General features: G+C 46.4%; 1 protein-coding gene across 6 annotated transcripts in view; it reads right to left on the bottom strand.

Annotated features, from left to right (window-relative positions):
* SS18 (SS18 subunit of BAF chromatin remodeling complex) overlaps positions 1–16,471 on the bottom strand; it is a 390,130-nt gene that overhangs the window by 291,665 nt on the left and 81,994 nt on the right. For all 6 annotated transcript variants that reach the window (XM_078687399.1, XM_078687401.1, XM_078687400.1 and 3 more), the window contains one exon: positions 12,816–12,969. In XM_078687399.1, coding sequence (XP_078543525.1) covers positions 12,816–12,969 — 154 coding nt within the window. The remainder of the gene's footprint in view (positions 1–12,815; positions 12,970–16,471) is intronic.

Below are 16,471 nucleotides of genomic sequence, written 5' to 3'. Positions count from 1 at the left end.
ACAGACTGACTGCGAAGGGAAGGGGGTGTTGGGGTAGACCTTGAACGCCAGCCTAATACCCTCAGTTTAAGCAGGAAGATATGCAGAACCTGCTCCCTTTTTGGAGCAAATGCCTCTAATCTCCAGTACATTCAGAGGAGCACCCATCAGGGATCCTGAACTGCTCCTAAAGATTAAAGGGTGTGTCAGGAGCTAGTCCTCAAGTGTGTGGCAATAGATATGATCTTGAGACACCAAAACATGTGTTGACATTCTAGTTATGCCCATAGGTCATGTCCAATACTCATGAATATTATGGTTAAACGTATTGGTTAGGATCACTATTCGACTAAAGGCTGTTTTTATTTTGACAATGGGGGTATGTTTGCCAGTTCTGGAGAGGTTTGTGGAGTCCGCTTTAGACTGGTTTGCTCATTTCAAACTATTAGTTAATAATGTAAACATTCTGAAATTTAATTTGCCAAAATAAATGGATTTTGTGTCTGAAAAATAAATTTTGTATGTACAATAAAAACATTTTATCTGTAGTTTGGTATCTTTACAAACTGCAATAGGATACAAAGCGGAATCAATAATTTAGACTAAAGGGTTTGTTGTAACGGTAAACTGTCAAATATCTCAGTCGCTTGCCCGTTCTAAAGTAACTGTGAGGTGAAATTTTGGCTCACTGAATTGAGCCCTCATGAGCCAGCATGCTTTAGTGAAAGCAACGGCAGGGAGTCAGCATATCCAGCAGGTGGAGAATCATCCGGCCTCGAATACATGCACCATCTTGAAATACCAAAATCATATCCCAAATGTTTCAGAACCTCCAAGGTCAAGGGAAAACTTGCACAGATGTTGTGACATGTACTGCTTGTAGTGACATAAGTACTTGAGCCAGGGAGAGAATCTTGAAATTCTTCATGCATGGGTAAAAGTTCAAGAATTGGAGATCTAGGATCAGGCAAAAGTCGCGTTCTTGTGAACCAGGAAGTACAGTGAAGCACCCCTGTACTAGTTACTGCTCCTTTCTGCAGCATGGCACCACCTCTTGCTACAGTGTCCTATGACTGAATGGGAGATGTGAGGAGGAGTCTGCGGAAAGGGTAGGGCTCACCACCCCTTCATACAATCTATAGAACTCATTGATCCAATGTTAAGGCCTTCAAGAACTATAGGAAGTAGAATACAAGTCCTCCACTCGGACATGCTCCTACACAGGTGAGCTACAAACGTTTTCTATGTGGTGCGGGTGAGAACTGCTGGACCTGGTGACCTTTGCCTCTGCACTGACACAACAGATGGTTGATTGTACTAACTGTGAGGGCTGAAGCTGGCGAAAGAAAAAGCCTTTGTAGAACTACAGAAACCTTCAGAAATGTCTGTACTGTAGTATCAGGCCAGAAACTGCAGGCCAAGCGCACGTGTAAATTGAAACTTGTTTCATGTCTTAATTGGTTTCTAAGCTAGCAGAGGGGTATATTTAAGCTAAAATAGTGTCTGGGGCCTATGCTAACTTGCATTATATCAAATTATTGCATTTTGTTTTAACTAATGCAAAAAGAACAATTGATAGACCAAATGCAGAACAATGTCATACATTCACCCCAGTACACAGATCTGGGCCTAAATCCATCGTTTTTGTGCTCCACATGCCATTTCAGTTTGAACCCAGCCATATGCAAATCAGTCTAGACCCTGCCCCCAATGGGAACAGTCCATTCCGAATTGCAAGGCCAGGTCATCCCTGGACTGGAAACAAGCATCTTAGGACCGGTTTAGTTTTTTTGTTTTTTTAACTAGCTGGGAAAGATATAGGGATCAGCTTTTAACAGCAGTAGTTTCGTTTTGGAATGATTAATTCTATAACATGAAAACGTAAGTTTTGTTTTACCAATATTATCTTGTAAGAGACCGAGAACTAGAGCTTCATCCTATAGTTTGATCTTTTTTCTCCCCCTGGTGGCAGCTACACACCTGGGAATCAAGGAGCATCCTCGAAGTTAAGGACTCTTTAAAAAGAGAAAGTAAAAGAGGGAATGATATCACTGCTTCGTACCTCTACTAAAGAAGACTATTCTCCCTTATTATTGATAATGATTGTTTTGCCACAAGCTTTTCAGTATAGTCTTGCAATAGCTCTGGTGAACTGGGATGGGATCACCATCGCATGCCTAACATTCAATAAGAATTTTCAATTCATGAGATCAAAAGCCTTTTTGGCACAAAAAAAATTAGACCTTCCCCCATCCTCGCCAAAGTGCTGGGGTGCCTGAAAAAGTCTCATCTGGCTATATTTTTTACATTTTCTGAAAGAAAAGCAGTTTTTTTTAGTTTTTTTTTAACAGCTCTGGATATATGTCTAACGTCCAAATCTGATCACACAGTTTTTGTTACTAAGATGCCAAAAATATCAAAGAAAGGTTTACAACAGATGGCAGTTAAACTTGCCCGGCCCAACTGATTTACCATTCTGTAAACCCCTTATTGCTCTATCAAACTTGCTTTTATTTGTAAGGGATTGAAGGAAAATTGCATCCTCAGTCCTACCTTTATTAAGTACCAGATCCTTAGGAAAATGACTGCATTAGGTCCCTAGCAGGATTGCGAGTTGATGCATATAGCTCTAGTGTATAGCGCTAACATAATTGGCTAAATATTGAGCAGAGGTGATGGCAACATGGAAGGCAGTTTTTGAGTCAGCAACCTGAGGGGACAGTTATGAAGAGGCTCGAAGGGATCACACATGAGAAAAGTAGGAACCAGATTTAAGCTCCATTGGGGCATTACGAAAGGAGAGGGAGGAAACAGATGAGTACGGTCATTTTTTTTTTTTCATTAAAGAATCTGTTAACAAAAGGAGCTTTGAATAAAGAAGGCTGATGTGGAAGCCGAAGAAAGGCAGAGCTAGCCACAAGATATCCTTTAACCGCTTCGGTGCGTCGGATGGTCACTAAGCGCCAGTTTTTTGTTTTTTTTTTAATATAGGTAGGGGCTGCCCAGAATGGGGGGTGTATCAGTATCAGCTGTAACTCATTTTCGAACAAACAACCCGTTTGTCTGGGATAGCTGTCGGCATGTTTGACTTTGAAGATTGCAACAGGATTACGTATGAACACGCCATCACTTTGTGCACGGTCCAGCTGCGGTCATTGACCTTTTTGAGTCACACAGTATTCAGCACGTCTAACTGAGAAGAGTCATGAGTTACAGCTGATACTGGTTGTTTCACTCATGAGAGAATAAGTCATGAGCTTTTTTGACATAAGGTGCAAAGAGAAGCAAGTAGCATACCACACTTGTAATGTTTACTTGATTCTCCCAAACCCCCCCCCTCCCCTTTTTTCTTTGCAGGTTTTTTTCCAGAATCAAGGAGAAGAACATCTTTTGAACTAATCACATGTTGTGATTTCTACACCAAGGAATCGAGGGCAGGGTACACCTTAGTGTGTGTACACCACCCAGATTCCCCCACCCTGGTCCTGAGGAAAACCTTACAATTACACATAGGTTGAAACATGTAGACCATTTTAACTTTTTCTTCATCTTAGCCCACGACTTTATCGACACCATAGCCTACCTAATCAGGCAATAGGTGTCCCACTGTTTTTTAACTATTGTCCAATCACTCCGGAATAAAATCCATGAGTGGGTAGTATTGGGCAATTTTTTAAACACACTCACTTTACGTTAATTGCACATATAAAAATTACGGAAACCAGCTCCACTGTAGTCCGATGTCGCAGCACACCCAGATGGCATTCGGCTGTCTGGGTGGGACCCCGATGATGAAGCATGTCACCAACTAGGTTGGTGAGTGAGGGGTCTTTTAAGGACAAAGGCTGTCCCTTATTCGGGGTACAAGAAAAGCACCTTATAATTCTAAGGTTGTAATCAACCTTCATGAGGGCACTCCTCCACTTGTTGTTATATATCCAGTCCAGGGGACCAGGAGTTCCCTCCCCACCCTTGTGGTGGAATTACCCTTTCTCTCCCCTTTGTTGATTAGTGTCGACTTTATACTACAAGAAAGACCCATAAATTGATAATGTGCAGGTTTAATGAGAAATCAAAGAATGTTTTTGTACCTCTTGTTCGTAGACACATGTAGATAGATGTCCACGAGTTCTATAGTTACAATATAGTTCCCCCAGCCAAGGAATTGCTCTGTGTCTTGTCCAGTTTTGATACCAGGAAATATACAGAGTACATACTATGACGGATCTTAGCCTTCTGTGCCTTTTCTACTACATGGTTTTCCAAGAGCTCCTCCGCTTCCTCCTGTAGACACTGCAGCTCTTGGTTTGTATGTTTTTTTTTTTTTTTGGTTTCACGCTTGGAGGTTGTGAGAAAGTGCCTCTTGACATAATTAGCCCCACTTTTTGCCTGGAAATTAATGCGGTTTCGATCGTAGTCCAAAGGGTCCCTGACAACCAGGTCCCCTGTGCCAGTGCTTCTTCCCTAAAACTATTCCCCAATTGGCCCTTCAGGCCAATTGGGGAGTAGAGAGTACATGGGCTGGAAACTCGACAACTCGGGTACCCCAGCTCCACGATGGCTTTTCTGAACCTAGAAGTGTTTGGTACCAAACTACTCATCTCAGTAAACCCACACTGATGCCAGTGGGGTATTTATTGTAAAATGTACTCAAAGGCGCCCCCTGAAAACCTACCAACTCTGGTGTGGTCACAGACTGGCTGTAGGCATCCTGTCACTACTAGACATGTTTCTGAATCCCTGGGTCGAGAGCCTCTGGTCCCTTGGACCAGACACAGTGCACATCATGGGCAGAGGTGTCACACCTCATCTCCCAGTATGGGCACAGTGCTCGAGAGGGAAGCTTCAAAGGCCTTCCGCCTTTGTAATGTGACCCCCCCACCAGCCTCTGCTGCTAGCAGCAGATGCCAGCCCCCTATTTACAACCCCACTTTGGGTCAGAAAACCTTGGAAGGATAGGAGGTGTGTCCACCTCTGCCAACTCCACCCCTAAAGTCAGGGAGGCAAGGTGAAGCACATCTTTCAGTCTCCGCCATCTTGAAGATGGGGAGACCTCTCCAATCAGGGATAGGACTATGCCCCCTCCCACAGGAGTGTGGCATAATTGAGGATGAAGTCACTGGTAAGGTGCCCATTGGCCCTACCTGTTACTCTCCCCAAAACGCCCCTAAATGTAGTATTTAGATGGCTACATCAAACCTAGAAACTAGTTTCTGATGACGTAAGAAGGACGAAGACGAAGCCATGCAGCGCAGCCTGAAGATGCCTACTCACTTGGCCCTAGCCCTACCGGCCTGTCTCCTTCTTCAAAGACCCTGCAAAAGATGAGGATGCCTGTCCTGCATCCATCAACTTCCAGAACCCGAGGAAGACTGCCTGCTCTTCAACAAAGACCAGAGACTTGGAGGACAGCATATCTGTCCACAAGAAACCTACACAAAGGACCCCAGTACCCTCTGGATCCGCAAGTTCTGCCCACTCTGCATCAGATGCCTCTGCCCCCTGTCTAGGTTGCTCACTGATCCAGAACAGGTTCCCCAGCGAGCCTGACCTCAAGTCCAGCGCTGGCTGACCCCTCCTGGACTCCACAACGACACCTGCAGACTGAATCCAGAGGCTCCCTGCAACTGGCTCCGGTGAGAAGAATCAGATGTTAAAAGGACACCCCTGCACCCGAAGCCCATGGGCATTGGTGAGCTGAACCAACGGTGCCCTACGACCCTCAACACCTCAACTTACCTCTGGTGTTGCTGCTCCCCCTCCTGCAGTCTCCCGTGCAGCGCCTGCAGCCTCTTTGTCAAACCGAGATTCCTCATTGAAAAGCAGTGAGCGCCCAATGCTGTATTTGCACCCGGCCACCCCTGTTCCGCTGGTGGTGCACGATTTATGCTGGCTTTTGGCCTCCCCTGTGCTTGTTCTAACCCCAAAAGCTGTGCCCCTGCAACTGACTGCCCTACCTGCAAGCAGTGTGACTCCAAGCGGTCCCAATATTCATTGAAACGCATTGGGCCTATCACTGAATTTGACCTCTGCACCTGGCCGCCCTTTGCCGCTGGGGGTGTAGACTTTGTGCTTACCTGAGCCTTGCCTTCTGCTGACCTTAACTCCTGAAGACTGAAACTGTAAGTTGGATACTTACCTGTAAAACTGTATTGCTGTTTTCCTCCATAGTAGAACACTGAACTGTTCGAAAATTGCACCGTCGACCTTTAAAAGACTAAAGTATTTTTCCTGAAAACTGTCCTTTTTGCAACAATCTTAGTCTTGAAATAAAACTCAAACACAGCTTAATTTTCTAAAATTGGTGTGGATCTCCTTTTTGAGTCATGTGTCAGTTATTGGTCAATGTGGGTGCACTAAATGTCTTCCAATCCTCTGTGTTAGCCTAAGGCTGCTTGCCCACACTACCACTAATAGAGCACTTTGGGTTTACATTAAGCCCTGTACAGTTCCGAGGGAATCTCTGTGCAAGGTATATCCACTTAGTAGTATACCTTATACAGAGCCAGCTTCCTACAGAGGTGATCTTAGGAGCTTGATGCAGTAACTGTGCTGGATGATGCTCATTATTCTTTTGTCCGAGGTAACAGCCCTAACTCCTGAAGACAACACCTATTCTGTCCCCCACTGGTGTTGGAACTCATTTTATAGTATGTCATTTGCTTGAAGAGTCGATCCCTCTTGGGAGCTTCTTCCTTCCCCTGGATCACTCTCAAATGGGCTGCAGAGTCTTGTGTGAAATTGCTACTGTTGTGGGTTTAGCTACTGTGCACCGGTTTGTGGGTGGAGGAAATCGAGGCTAGAAAGCCTCTTCTTCCTGATGGGTCTTCTCACTGGTGTAGGTCTCCTGGTTGCATGGACCTTCAGGGCTCCAATGGATTTTGTGGTCTTGTTATTTTTCTTAATCTATTGGAGTGTCTCACTGACTGTCGTTCCCAACAGATGAGCCCCTGTTAAAAGTGTGTAGATCATATTTGCCTGTATTTCATGCTTGAGACCTGATGCCCATTCTGGCGTGTCTATTAAGGTTTCTACAACTGCACAGCTACCTACTGGACATATCCGCTGCATTCACAGCAGACTTAAGGCTGGTATTGGACTTTGAAAAGGTATCTTGCTGCCACCACAATTTCCCCGTCTCCAGCAAGAAGGCATGTTGAAACTTGGGCAGCTTTGTTATACTGATGAATAAGAGGGGGCAGGCAGTGATGATAATAATGGACAGCTGCTGCAATTATGCTAAGGATGCATCATAGTCGAAAACGAATGGGCGAAATCAGAGGTACAATAAGCATATTGTTCAAGGCAAATATTCACAAAACCAAGATAGAGGGCACAATATTTCCACCTCTTAGTTTCTATTAAACCTCAGTAGCAAATTAGAGAAACAAAAACAACAACAAAAAAAGAATTTCAACATAGGTTTGTATGCTTTTTTGCAGGTCTTTCCTAGCAATTAACATACTTTGCATAAACCAACAAGCTACTTACCTTCAGTAATGCTGTTTCTGGTAGATAACTCCATCTAATCGCAGATTCATCGCCTTTGGAACATCTCCAAGTGGCAGACTGGATCCAGAAAATTCTTTAGTTTCGCTACTGCATGCTGGTAGGTAGCACCATGTGGTTCTGTGGTGTCTCTGTACTGCCCGAAAGTGACCGCATGGAGCCACAAATAAGCGCAACCCCTCACACGTATGTCAGTTTCTTGTTTCTTTCTCCTTACATGCACTCAGATGGGGAGGACAGAACAAATTGGTTAAGACAGTGTGCTGATTCCTAACTTTGGACATTTTAGATGGTAAAGAGGCTAGTCTACAGAAGGGGAAGGCAGAAGGCCAGTGAGGAATCTGCAAATAAATATAGTATTCACAAGAAAAGGGCGTTACAGACTAGAAGGTTCTTCCTAGGGACAATTCTAATTATGGATTCCTCACCTGTGGAACAGATACCATAGCAGTACCTCCCAAAGGTGGAGGGCTTAGGAAGTGAACTCAGACGTAAGAGTTCTGCAAAGCCAAGTGGGCGAAATTACCTTCCCACTGAACTGTCATTTTAGCATTCTTTCGTGAAGATATGCACATATGCCCACGTCACAGCCTGGCAAATGCATACTCTTGCCAAAGCCATTGCAGCAGTCGTCAGAAGCAGCCAGTGCATGGCACATCTCAGTACAGCGGTATATTCACTGTAACAAGGTCCTCTTTTGTACGGTCTTCCATTTCTTTGCCCACGATAAAAACCACAGAGAGTTGATCATTCACGTGATAGTCTTTTGTGCGGACCATGTGAAAGCTCAGACACCTCGCTTAGGGTCAAGGCAATGAAGACTCTTCCTCATGGAGGAGCGAAGCAGCGTAAAACCCACTGGCAGATTAATCAAATAGTGAATATATAAGGGATCCCAACCTTTGGTAGGAAGGCCACCCTAGTCCTCCATACTGGTTTATCCAGAAAGAAGACTGTAGAGTGGAAACTCAGTAAGTGCGTACAGTTTACTCATGTAATGGCAATGAGGAAGATGGTCTTTAGTGTTAGGAGCCTTACATAGCTATGCAAAGGCTCGAAGGGCATGTATATGGGAAACGTCAAGACCAAATTCAAATCCCACTGGCGATTTACAAATGGTTTGGGTGAAACATGCAAGTTAAACCTTTTTATAAAACGCATCACAGTCAGTGCCTTACATAAAAAGACATTTACAACAAGGGGTGGTGATGGACAGAGTCTCTGAATTAAGCAGAATACTCTCACCCAGTCAAGAGATCAGGGCTAGATCCAACACCGTTTTTTAGCTCATTGCACCATCCCAGTTTCAGAACCTGGCTGTATGCAAATTAGTCTGTCCCTGGCCCAGTGCATCATGGGAACAGGGCAGACCAGACTACAAAAGCCAATTCTTACACTGGGAAGGAAACAAGCTTCCGGGGACCGGTTTCTGGCATTTCAAGCAAGCCGGGCCGAAGACGGCTGTAATGCCAGAAACCGGTCCACGGAAGCTTGTTTCCTTCCCAGTGTAAGAATTGGCTTTTGTAGTTTGGTTTGCCCTGTTCCCATCATGCACTGGGACAGGAACAGACTAATTTGCATACAGCCAGGTTCTGAAACTGGGATGGTGCAATGAGCTAAAAAACGGTGTTGGATCTAGCCCTGATCTCTTGACTGGGTGAGAGTATTCTGCTTAATTCAGAGACTCTGTCCCTCACCACCCCTTGTTGTAAATAATTTTGTCCACCCTAAGCGTGGAAGGGTATACTCAGACATGAGTCCCTTGCTCATTGCACCATCAGGATTCAAGCAAGCCGGGCCGAAGACGGCTGTAATGCCAAAAACCGGTCCCCATAAGCTTGTTTCCTTCCCAGTGTAAGAATTGGCTTTTGTAGTTTGGTTTGCCCTGTTCCCATCATGCACTGGGACAGGAACAGACTAATTTGCATACAGCCAGGTTCTGAAACTGGGATGGTGCAATGAGCTAAAAAACGGTGTTGGATCTAGCCCTGATCTCTTGACTGGGTGAGAGTATTCTGCTTAATTCAGAGACTCTGTCCCTCACCACCCCTTGTTGTAAATAATTTTGTCCACCCCAAGCGTGGAAGGGTATACTCAGACATGAGTCCCTTGCTCATTGCACCATCAGGATTCAAGCAAGCCGGGCCGAAGACGGCTGTAATGCCAGAAACCGGTCCCCGGAAGCTTGTTTCCTTCCCAGTGTAAGAATTGGCTTTTGTAGTTTGGTTTGCCCTGTTCCCATCATGCACTGGGACAGGAACAGACTAATTTGCATACAGCCAGGTTCTGAAACTGGGATGGTGCAATGAGCTAAAAAATGGTGTTGGATCTAGCCCTGATCTCTTGACTGGGTGAGAGTATTCTGCTTAATTCAGAGACTCTGTCCCTCACCACCCCTTGTTGTAAATAATTTTGTCTACCCTAAGCGTGGAAGGGTATACTCAGACATGAGTCCCTTGCTCATTGCACCATCAGGATTCAAGCAAGCCGGGCCGAAGACGGCTGTAATGCCAGAAACCGGTCCCCGGAAGCTTGTTTCCTTCCCAGTGTAAGAATTGGCTTTTGTAGTTTGGTTTGCCCTGTTCCCATCATGCACTGGGACAGGAACAGACTAATTTGCATACAGCCAGGTTCTGAAACTGGGATGGTGCAATGAGCTAAAAAACGGTGTTGGATCTAGCCCTGATCTCTTGACTGGGTGAGAGTATTCTGCTTAATTCAGAGACTCTGTCCCTCACCACCCCTTGTTGTAAATAATTACATAAAAAGACGGCAGGTCAGGTAAACACAGAGGCAGGAAGGGCTGACAAATAACGTTCACTGTGCCCACCGTTAGGCCTACCTTGCTGGGCTAACAAAAGACTAAACAAAAGAACATCAGGAACTCTAGCTTGCAAGAGGTTAGTGTTTCGGCCACCACACCTGGCAACAAATCTGTCCCAGCGTAGATCGACTTTGCAGAAGGGTGTCTGGCACGGAGGATGATGACTACCTCCTCAGCTGCCAAGTCAAACATATTCAGGTGCCACCGATCAATCTCTACACAGGGAGTTGTAGGTGGTGGAGACTCGGTGGCAGGACCCTGCCCTGTTGTTGAAACAGGAGGCCTTTCTGAAGCAGAAGTCTGACCAGAGGGCAAAATGCTTAAAAGCTCTAGATCGCACACTCTCATGGCTCAGTTTAGAGCAATAAGGAGGCCTTTGGCCCAGTCGGTCTTGATCTTCCTCAAAACTTGAGACATGAGAAGCAGTGGTGGAGATGCACACAAGGGCCTTTTATGCATTCAAGCCAGAATGCGCCTCCTAACTTGTACCTTAGAGAAAACTCCAGTGCTCAGAATTGTTGAGACTGCGCATTAGATCATTGCGATTATATCTAGCCAAGGCATACCCAAACTGTTTGAAGATGCCCTGAGCCACCATGGGATGAAGATTTCCACTTGTGAACCGCCCCACAAAGCATGCTCAGTTCACCTCTCTGGCACACAAAGACCCATGCGAGGCGGTTAGTAACCAGGAAGAGGTTTTGCTGTTCCAGAGTCCTATGATGCAAAGTGCCTCCTGACATAGGATCCAGGAGCTCACTTCATCTTGCTTTTTTGCAATAACACATAGCAGTAAGGAGCTGCATCCGCCTCCCTTTGACAGACAGCAGGACTCCTATCAGGACAAGGAAATCACTCAAGGTCCAGAAGATTGATATGGAGCCAGTTCTCCACCAAACACCAGAGGCCTCTAATCTCCACTGCTCCAAATGGATTTTGGGTGGGATAAGGCCTTCTGCAGGTCAAGTTTGCGGATTCAGAGTCATCTCCTGCAAGTTCTGGACAGAGTTGAAGAGGTCTTGCTGATTATGACCCTACTTGAAGCTTAGTTTCCACTGCATGGTCCACATGTGCAACCTAGGATTTGAGATTAGAATGACGCACAAGACCAGGAGACCAAGAAACCTCAAAGACATCCGCATTGAGAGGCAGGAGCGATCCTGAAATACTGAGATCACATCCTCATGCCTTAAAGTCTCTGTAGCAGAAAAAATGTTCTGAATGCCAGAGTCTCTAGAATTGCCCCATAAGAATGGAAGTCTTTCTGTGGGACTTTAGATGGGAAAACCCAAATATGTCAGAAGGCAGCCACCATTCGGAGGTGGTATAAGACTGACAGCGACAAGTCCACCTTTAGCAGCAAGTCACAGAAGAACAGGATATGTGTACTCTAGGCGAGGTGCTTATATGCAGTTCCAGTCCATCACTTCCGGGGCGCATGGAGTCACTGTGGAGCCATACTGCACAACCTAACAGTGTTTTTGGAGCTTTGCTAAAGAAGTGTCCAGATCCTGTCTGGAGATATTCCAAAGGTAAGGAATCTGTGGTTAGAAGTATTCATTAGAAATCACAAATTGTTGGAATAAAATTAAATACATTTTAGGAGAATGATTGCATATTTTAGGTTTATTCAATTCTCTGAGGTCTTCTTTTAACTCCTTGCTGCCTGGAAGCAAATATATCATGCACAATCTTATGTCAATCTAAGGAATATTGAAAAGCTGCATGGGGTACACATCAAGAGACCCTTTCAAGGATAACCTTCATGAAGGATGGCTAGCACAAAATCAATGAACATTGGCTTTCCGTTCCCTGAAGACTCCTAAAATAGAAACACACGTCGATGAAAGGATTGGTCTAGTAATATCTGAAGGAAGGAAACCAAGTGAAACGTGGCAATAAATAAGTTACAGCAGCAGTCAGTGAATACAATTAAAAAATATCAAGTGTATTTTACTCAACATTTACATGTAATGTCACAGTAAACCAGATGTGTTTTTTTCCGGGGCCTTTACAAATAAGCCGATTGATGTCAGTCTTTTGTAAATAAGCTGAAACAACAGACTAGACAAGATGCGCATAAAAGGCCACGGGGTTTGCTTTTATCCAACTTTGTTGTCAAAAGAACAGTATTACCTTACACCTCGGTCATGATAAAACTGGGATGATTATCAAAAGCATTGTTCTGAAACGATTCACATTCGGCGAGCCACAGGCCAATACCTTCCGAAAAGCCAGCTGCACTGCATGGCTTCACACAGACTAAATTTAGTCAGTTGTGTTCATCAGAGGAATGCTGTGTGCCAGCTCCATCAAAGCCCAAGGGCAGCCTGATAAACACTGAATACAGGTCACGTAACTCTGTAGCTAACAAACTAAGAGAGTCTGCACTCTGGGGCATTCAAAGCAGTTTTGTCATCAACAATCTAGCATCCCCAAGCCCCCATGCCACTCCGGTTGCTAGGCAACCCTGGTGCAAATGTCTTGGAGGAAAAATCCTTACCAGGCATCTGGCCGTTCATCTGGTTCTGCATGTGGGGCGCAGGAGGCCCCCCACCTACCATCCCATCCGCTGCCATGTTATGGGGGCGGGGAGCAGGAGGGGGGCCGTTCGGATTCATCCCTCCTGGGCCCATAGGCATGTTCTGAGTGGGAAGCTGAAAGGGAAAGTTTTAAAGTAAATTAGCAGAGGTTTGGAAGACGCATTATGTGTACCGCCTCCAAGGCGGTTATCTATATTAAGTGGAGGAGTAATGAAGCATGCAAAAGACGAATGAGAAATATTTACTTAGCACCTGCATGTAAATTCCTACATTTTCATAAGCAAAAAGTGAACTAAAACTGAAAGCATGTAATATCTCCAATGTCGTAGTGAGGACCTACCATTGCATGGTTAGTGCATAACAGTGTCCAGGGGCGTGGCTAATTGAGCTGCAGCAGGCGCAGTGGCACCGAGTTCCAGTATAAAAAGGGGCCCATTGCGCCACAATTATTGGTGACTTTAGTAGCCAACACGTTTTTTCGAGCGGTCCACTTTGCATGCTTCCACTAGGGTCTATGGAATCCTTGATACGTCACTGGCCCTGGCAACAATACCTTAACAACGGTTAAAGTAACCGAGCACTGCAATGGCTGCCAACTACCCTAAACTGCACGCAGCTAGTAATGGTGGCCGAACATTCAAAAGCGCCACTTCATCAACACTTATTAAATATAACAAAGTACGAGGGTCTGGCTAAGAGCGGCATTGAGATGCAGACACGGAAACGAAGACGTTCTCTCATGCTGTGCTCTTCCCTCAGCGCTGCTGCTTTCAGAGCACGTGATGGTTCCCACAAAGGACTCGTGATTAAACACGACAGACGAGGACCTCAGCTTGTGCCAAACAGTTCAGGAGCAGAACACCGACTGGTAGAAAAGGCGGAGATTCGCGTGTGCCCCGAAAACGGCGCTTTTGTTTGCTATAATTGCGTATGCGGAGGAAAACGGTTGGAACGTGCGCCCCAACGACACAAAAGTCAAGAAAAAAGAATGCCCTTTGTTTACTCTTTCAAATGTTCTTTTTAAGCCTGCATTATAGGTATTAACAGACTTGGGTGGGCTTTCTGCGACAGGGGTGACGCAAGAGAATACTTGCCTGTCCGCGTGCGTGCGTGTTGGAGCGGGAGGGTGCGTGCACTCCAAGCAAAGGCGTCGCTTCACAGACTCATCATCATGCGATTGCTTGATATAATCTAGGGCTGCCCCTACACAGCTGCAATAATGCAATCCACGGAGAAATGAATGAATATTGCTTGCAGACTGTCACGCTGGGGGCCAAGCGACGGTAAAGCCTCCTCACACTCCGTCTCCCTTACCACTGCGAACTCGCACTTGAATGTTGTATTGTATTGTAATTGCATTTATAAAGCGCTTACTACCCCTGACGAGGCGTCGAAGCGCTTTTTTTCGGTGAGTAGCACGCTACACCGGGACCCATAGAGGATTAGTGTTGAATTAGTATAGTGAAACATGCAAGTACATTTTAAGTGGTGGATAGGTTAGTTAGTTATTTGGATTTAGAATTATAGCAGAAAGATTGAGGGGGAAAAAAGGCTTGTATTTATATAGCGCGTGTTACCCCTGATGGGCATCAGTGCGGCTTCGCATGCCCCATGTAATTTCTTACACAGAAGAGTTTCACGTTAGAATGAAATTATATAAGAAAAGGCACAGGCGGGTGGACATAAATCTCGTTTGTACTGATACATAGGCACAAGAACATGTGTTGACAAATTAAGCACGTGAATCGCCAAATAATTGTGATGTAGAACAGACACGTCTACAAGCTCAGAGCAGAAATTGTACTTACCGGGCTGCCTTTTTACTCGGGATAGTCTTTATTTATCACCACATTCTTCGTCCTCGTCATGTTATTACTTTGGAGGTGAAGTCTCCTTAGACATTAGAAGTAACAGGAAGTAAAACCAAACCTGCGACCGCACCGCAGAAGTAGAAGGAAAAGCCTACCCATGACACTTACTGATATTTGCTAGTGTATCATAACTGAGGCAAGGATAGCAAGTAGGGATCGCTGCCGGGCTTGGGGCTCCAACGATCAGGTTCCTCCTATGCCAAGCATAGAGGAAAGTGGTGGTGATAGAAGTTTATTACTCCCGTTCTCTTTAAAACCACTGTTTAAAGCTGGAGCCTTTTGCCACTGGCTGCTGTGAGTAAAGCCTATATGTACCGGTAAGTGGCAGGAAAAGATGTATGGTAACTTTCATTTGCATAAAAAAGTAAGGTCCGTTAATTTAGTAGAAGCTTACCAACGCATTAAAGACCAGTACCCTGGAAGAGAACCTCCCCCCAATGCATGATAAATTAGGCCTGGGAAGCCCAAAATATAAAAGTGGCCCACATTCGCAGATCGCATATAAACCAGGGGCGTAACACAAGCCCCCCCGCGCTCCAGTGGGCCCCGCCGGGGCCCCTCACTGTAATACATGATGCATCATGAATCATGATTGATTTTAATTATGGACGGTCCGCCGCGCTGCGCACGGCACGCCCGTGCCCGGCTCTGACAATATGGTGCACGAACTGCGCGGGCCCGGCGGCCCCCGGCCAGGGCCCCTGCAAGTCTTAGAAATGGTGCGGGCCGGGGGCCCCGGCTGGGGCCCCTGGAGTCTTAGAAATGGTGGGGCGGGGCCCCGGCCCCAGTGGAGTCTTAGAAATGGTGCGGGCGGGTGATGACGAGTGAGGCAGTGCTGGAGCCTGGAGTGTGCACTTAATTAGTAAGTAGATTATCATTCTGGGCCCCGGACGGGCCCTGAGGCTCTTAAGGACTGGTGGTGGTGTGGGGGCGCCGGCCGGGGCCCGTGAGGCCAGCAGGAATGGTGCGGGCCCGGCCGGGGCCCGTGAGGCCAGCAGGAATGGTGCATTGGTGCGGGGCCCCGGCCGGGGCTCGTGAGGCGGAGGCTGGCAGCAGGAATGGTGCGGGGCCCGTGAGGCCAGCAGGAATGGTGCATTGGTGCGGGGCCCCGGCCGGGGCCCGTGAGGCTGGCAGCAGGAATGGTGCGGGGCCCCGACCGGGGCCCGTGAGGCTGGCGGCTGAGCGGCTGTGCTCTGCCTCTTGAGGAATGGTGCATGGTGCGTGGCCCTGGCCAGGGCCCGTGAGGCTGAGGCTGGCAGCAGGAATGGTGCGGGGCCCCCGGCCGGGGCCCGTGAGGCCAGCAGGAATGGTGCATTGGTGCGGGGCCCGTGAGTCTGAGGCTGGCAGCAGGAATGGTGCGGGGCCGAGGCCCGTGAGTAAGTAATTGACAGCATATATGTAATTTTAGGAAGGCAGAGTTAACTTTCTGTATTTCCATTTGTTTTCAACTGTTTTGTTTATAAGAGAGAGATATGCCAATGTGGACAGACCCACACTGTGGTCAAGAGATTAGATTTTGTAACCATGAGGAATTTTGATAAATTGAAGAGTTTTAATTATCAATGCTGATTCCGGGTTTTTGTCTGTTGTACATCAGAGCGGGGCCTCGTGAAACCTGAGCACGGACCAGGTGAGGTGAGGTCCAGTCCCCGGTCAATCTGGGTGAGAACACTATTTCAAATTGGCATGTAGTTGCACGAAATTTGGAGTGGGAATGGTGCAAGTTTGCATTTATACACTACTTT

The sequence above is a fragment of the Lissotriton helveticus genome, chromosome 4_1 (assembly GCF_964261635.1).
Source record: "Lissotriton helveticus chromosome 4_1, aLisHel1.1, whole genome shotgun sequence".
Lineage (NCBI taxonomy): Eukaryota > Metazoa > Chordata > Amphibia > Caudata > Salamandridae > Lissotriton > Lissotriton helveticus.
This window is presented reverse-complemented; position numbering and strand designations above follow the sequence as displayed.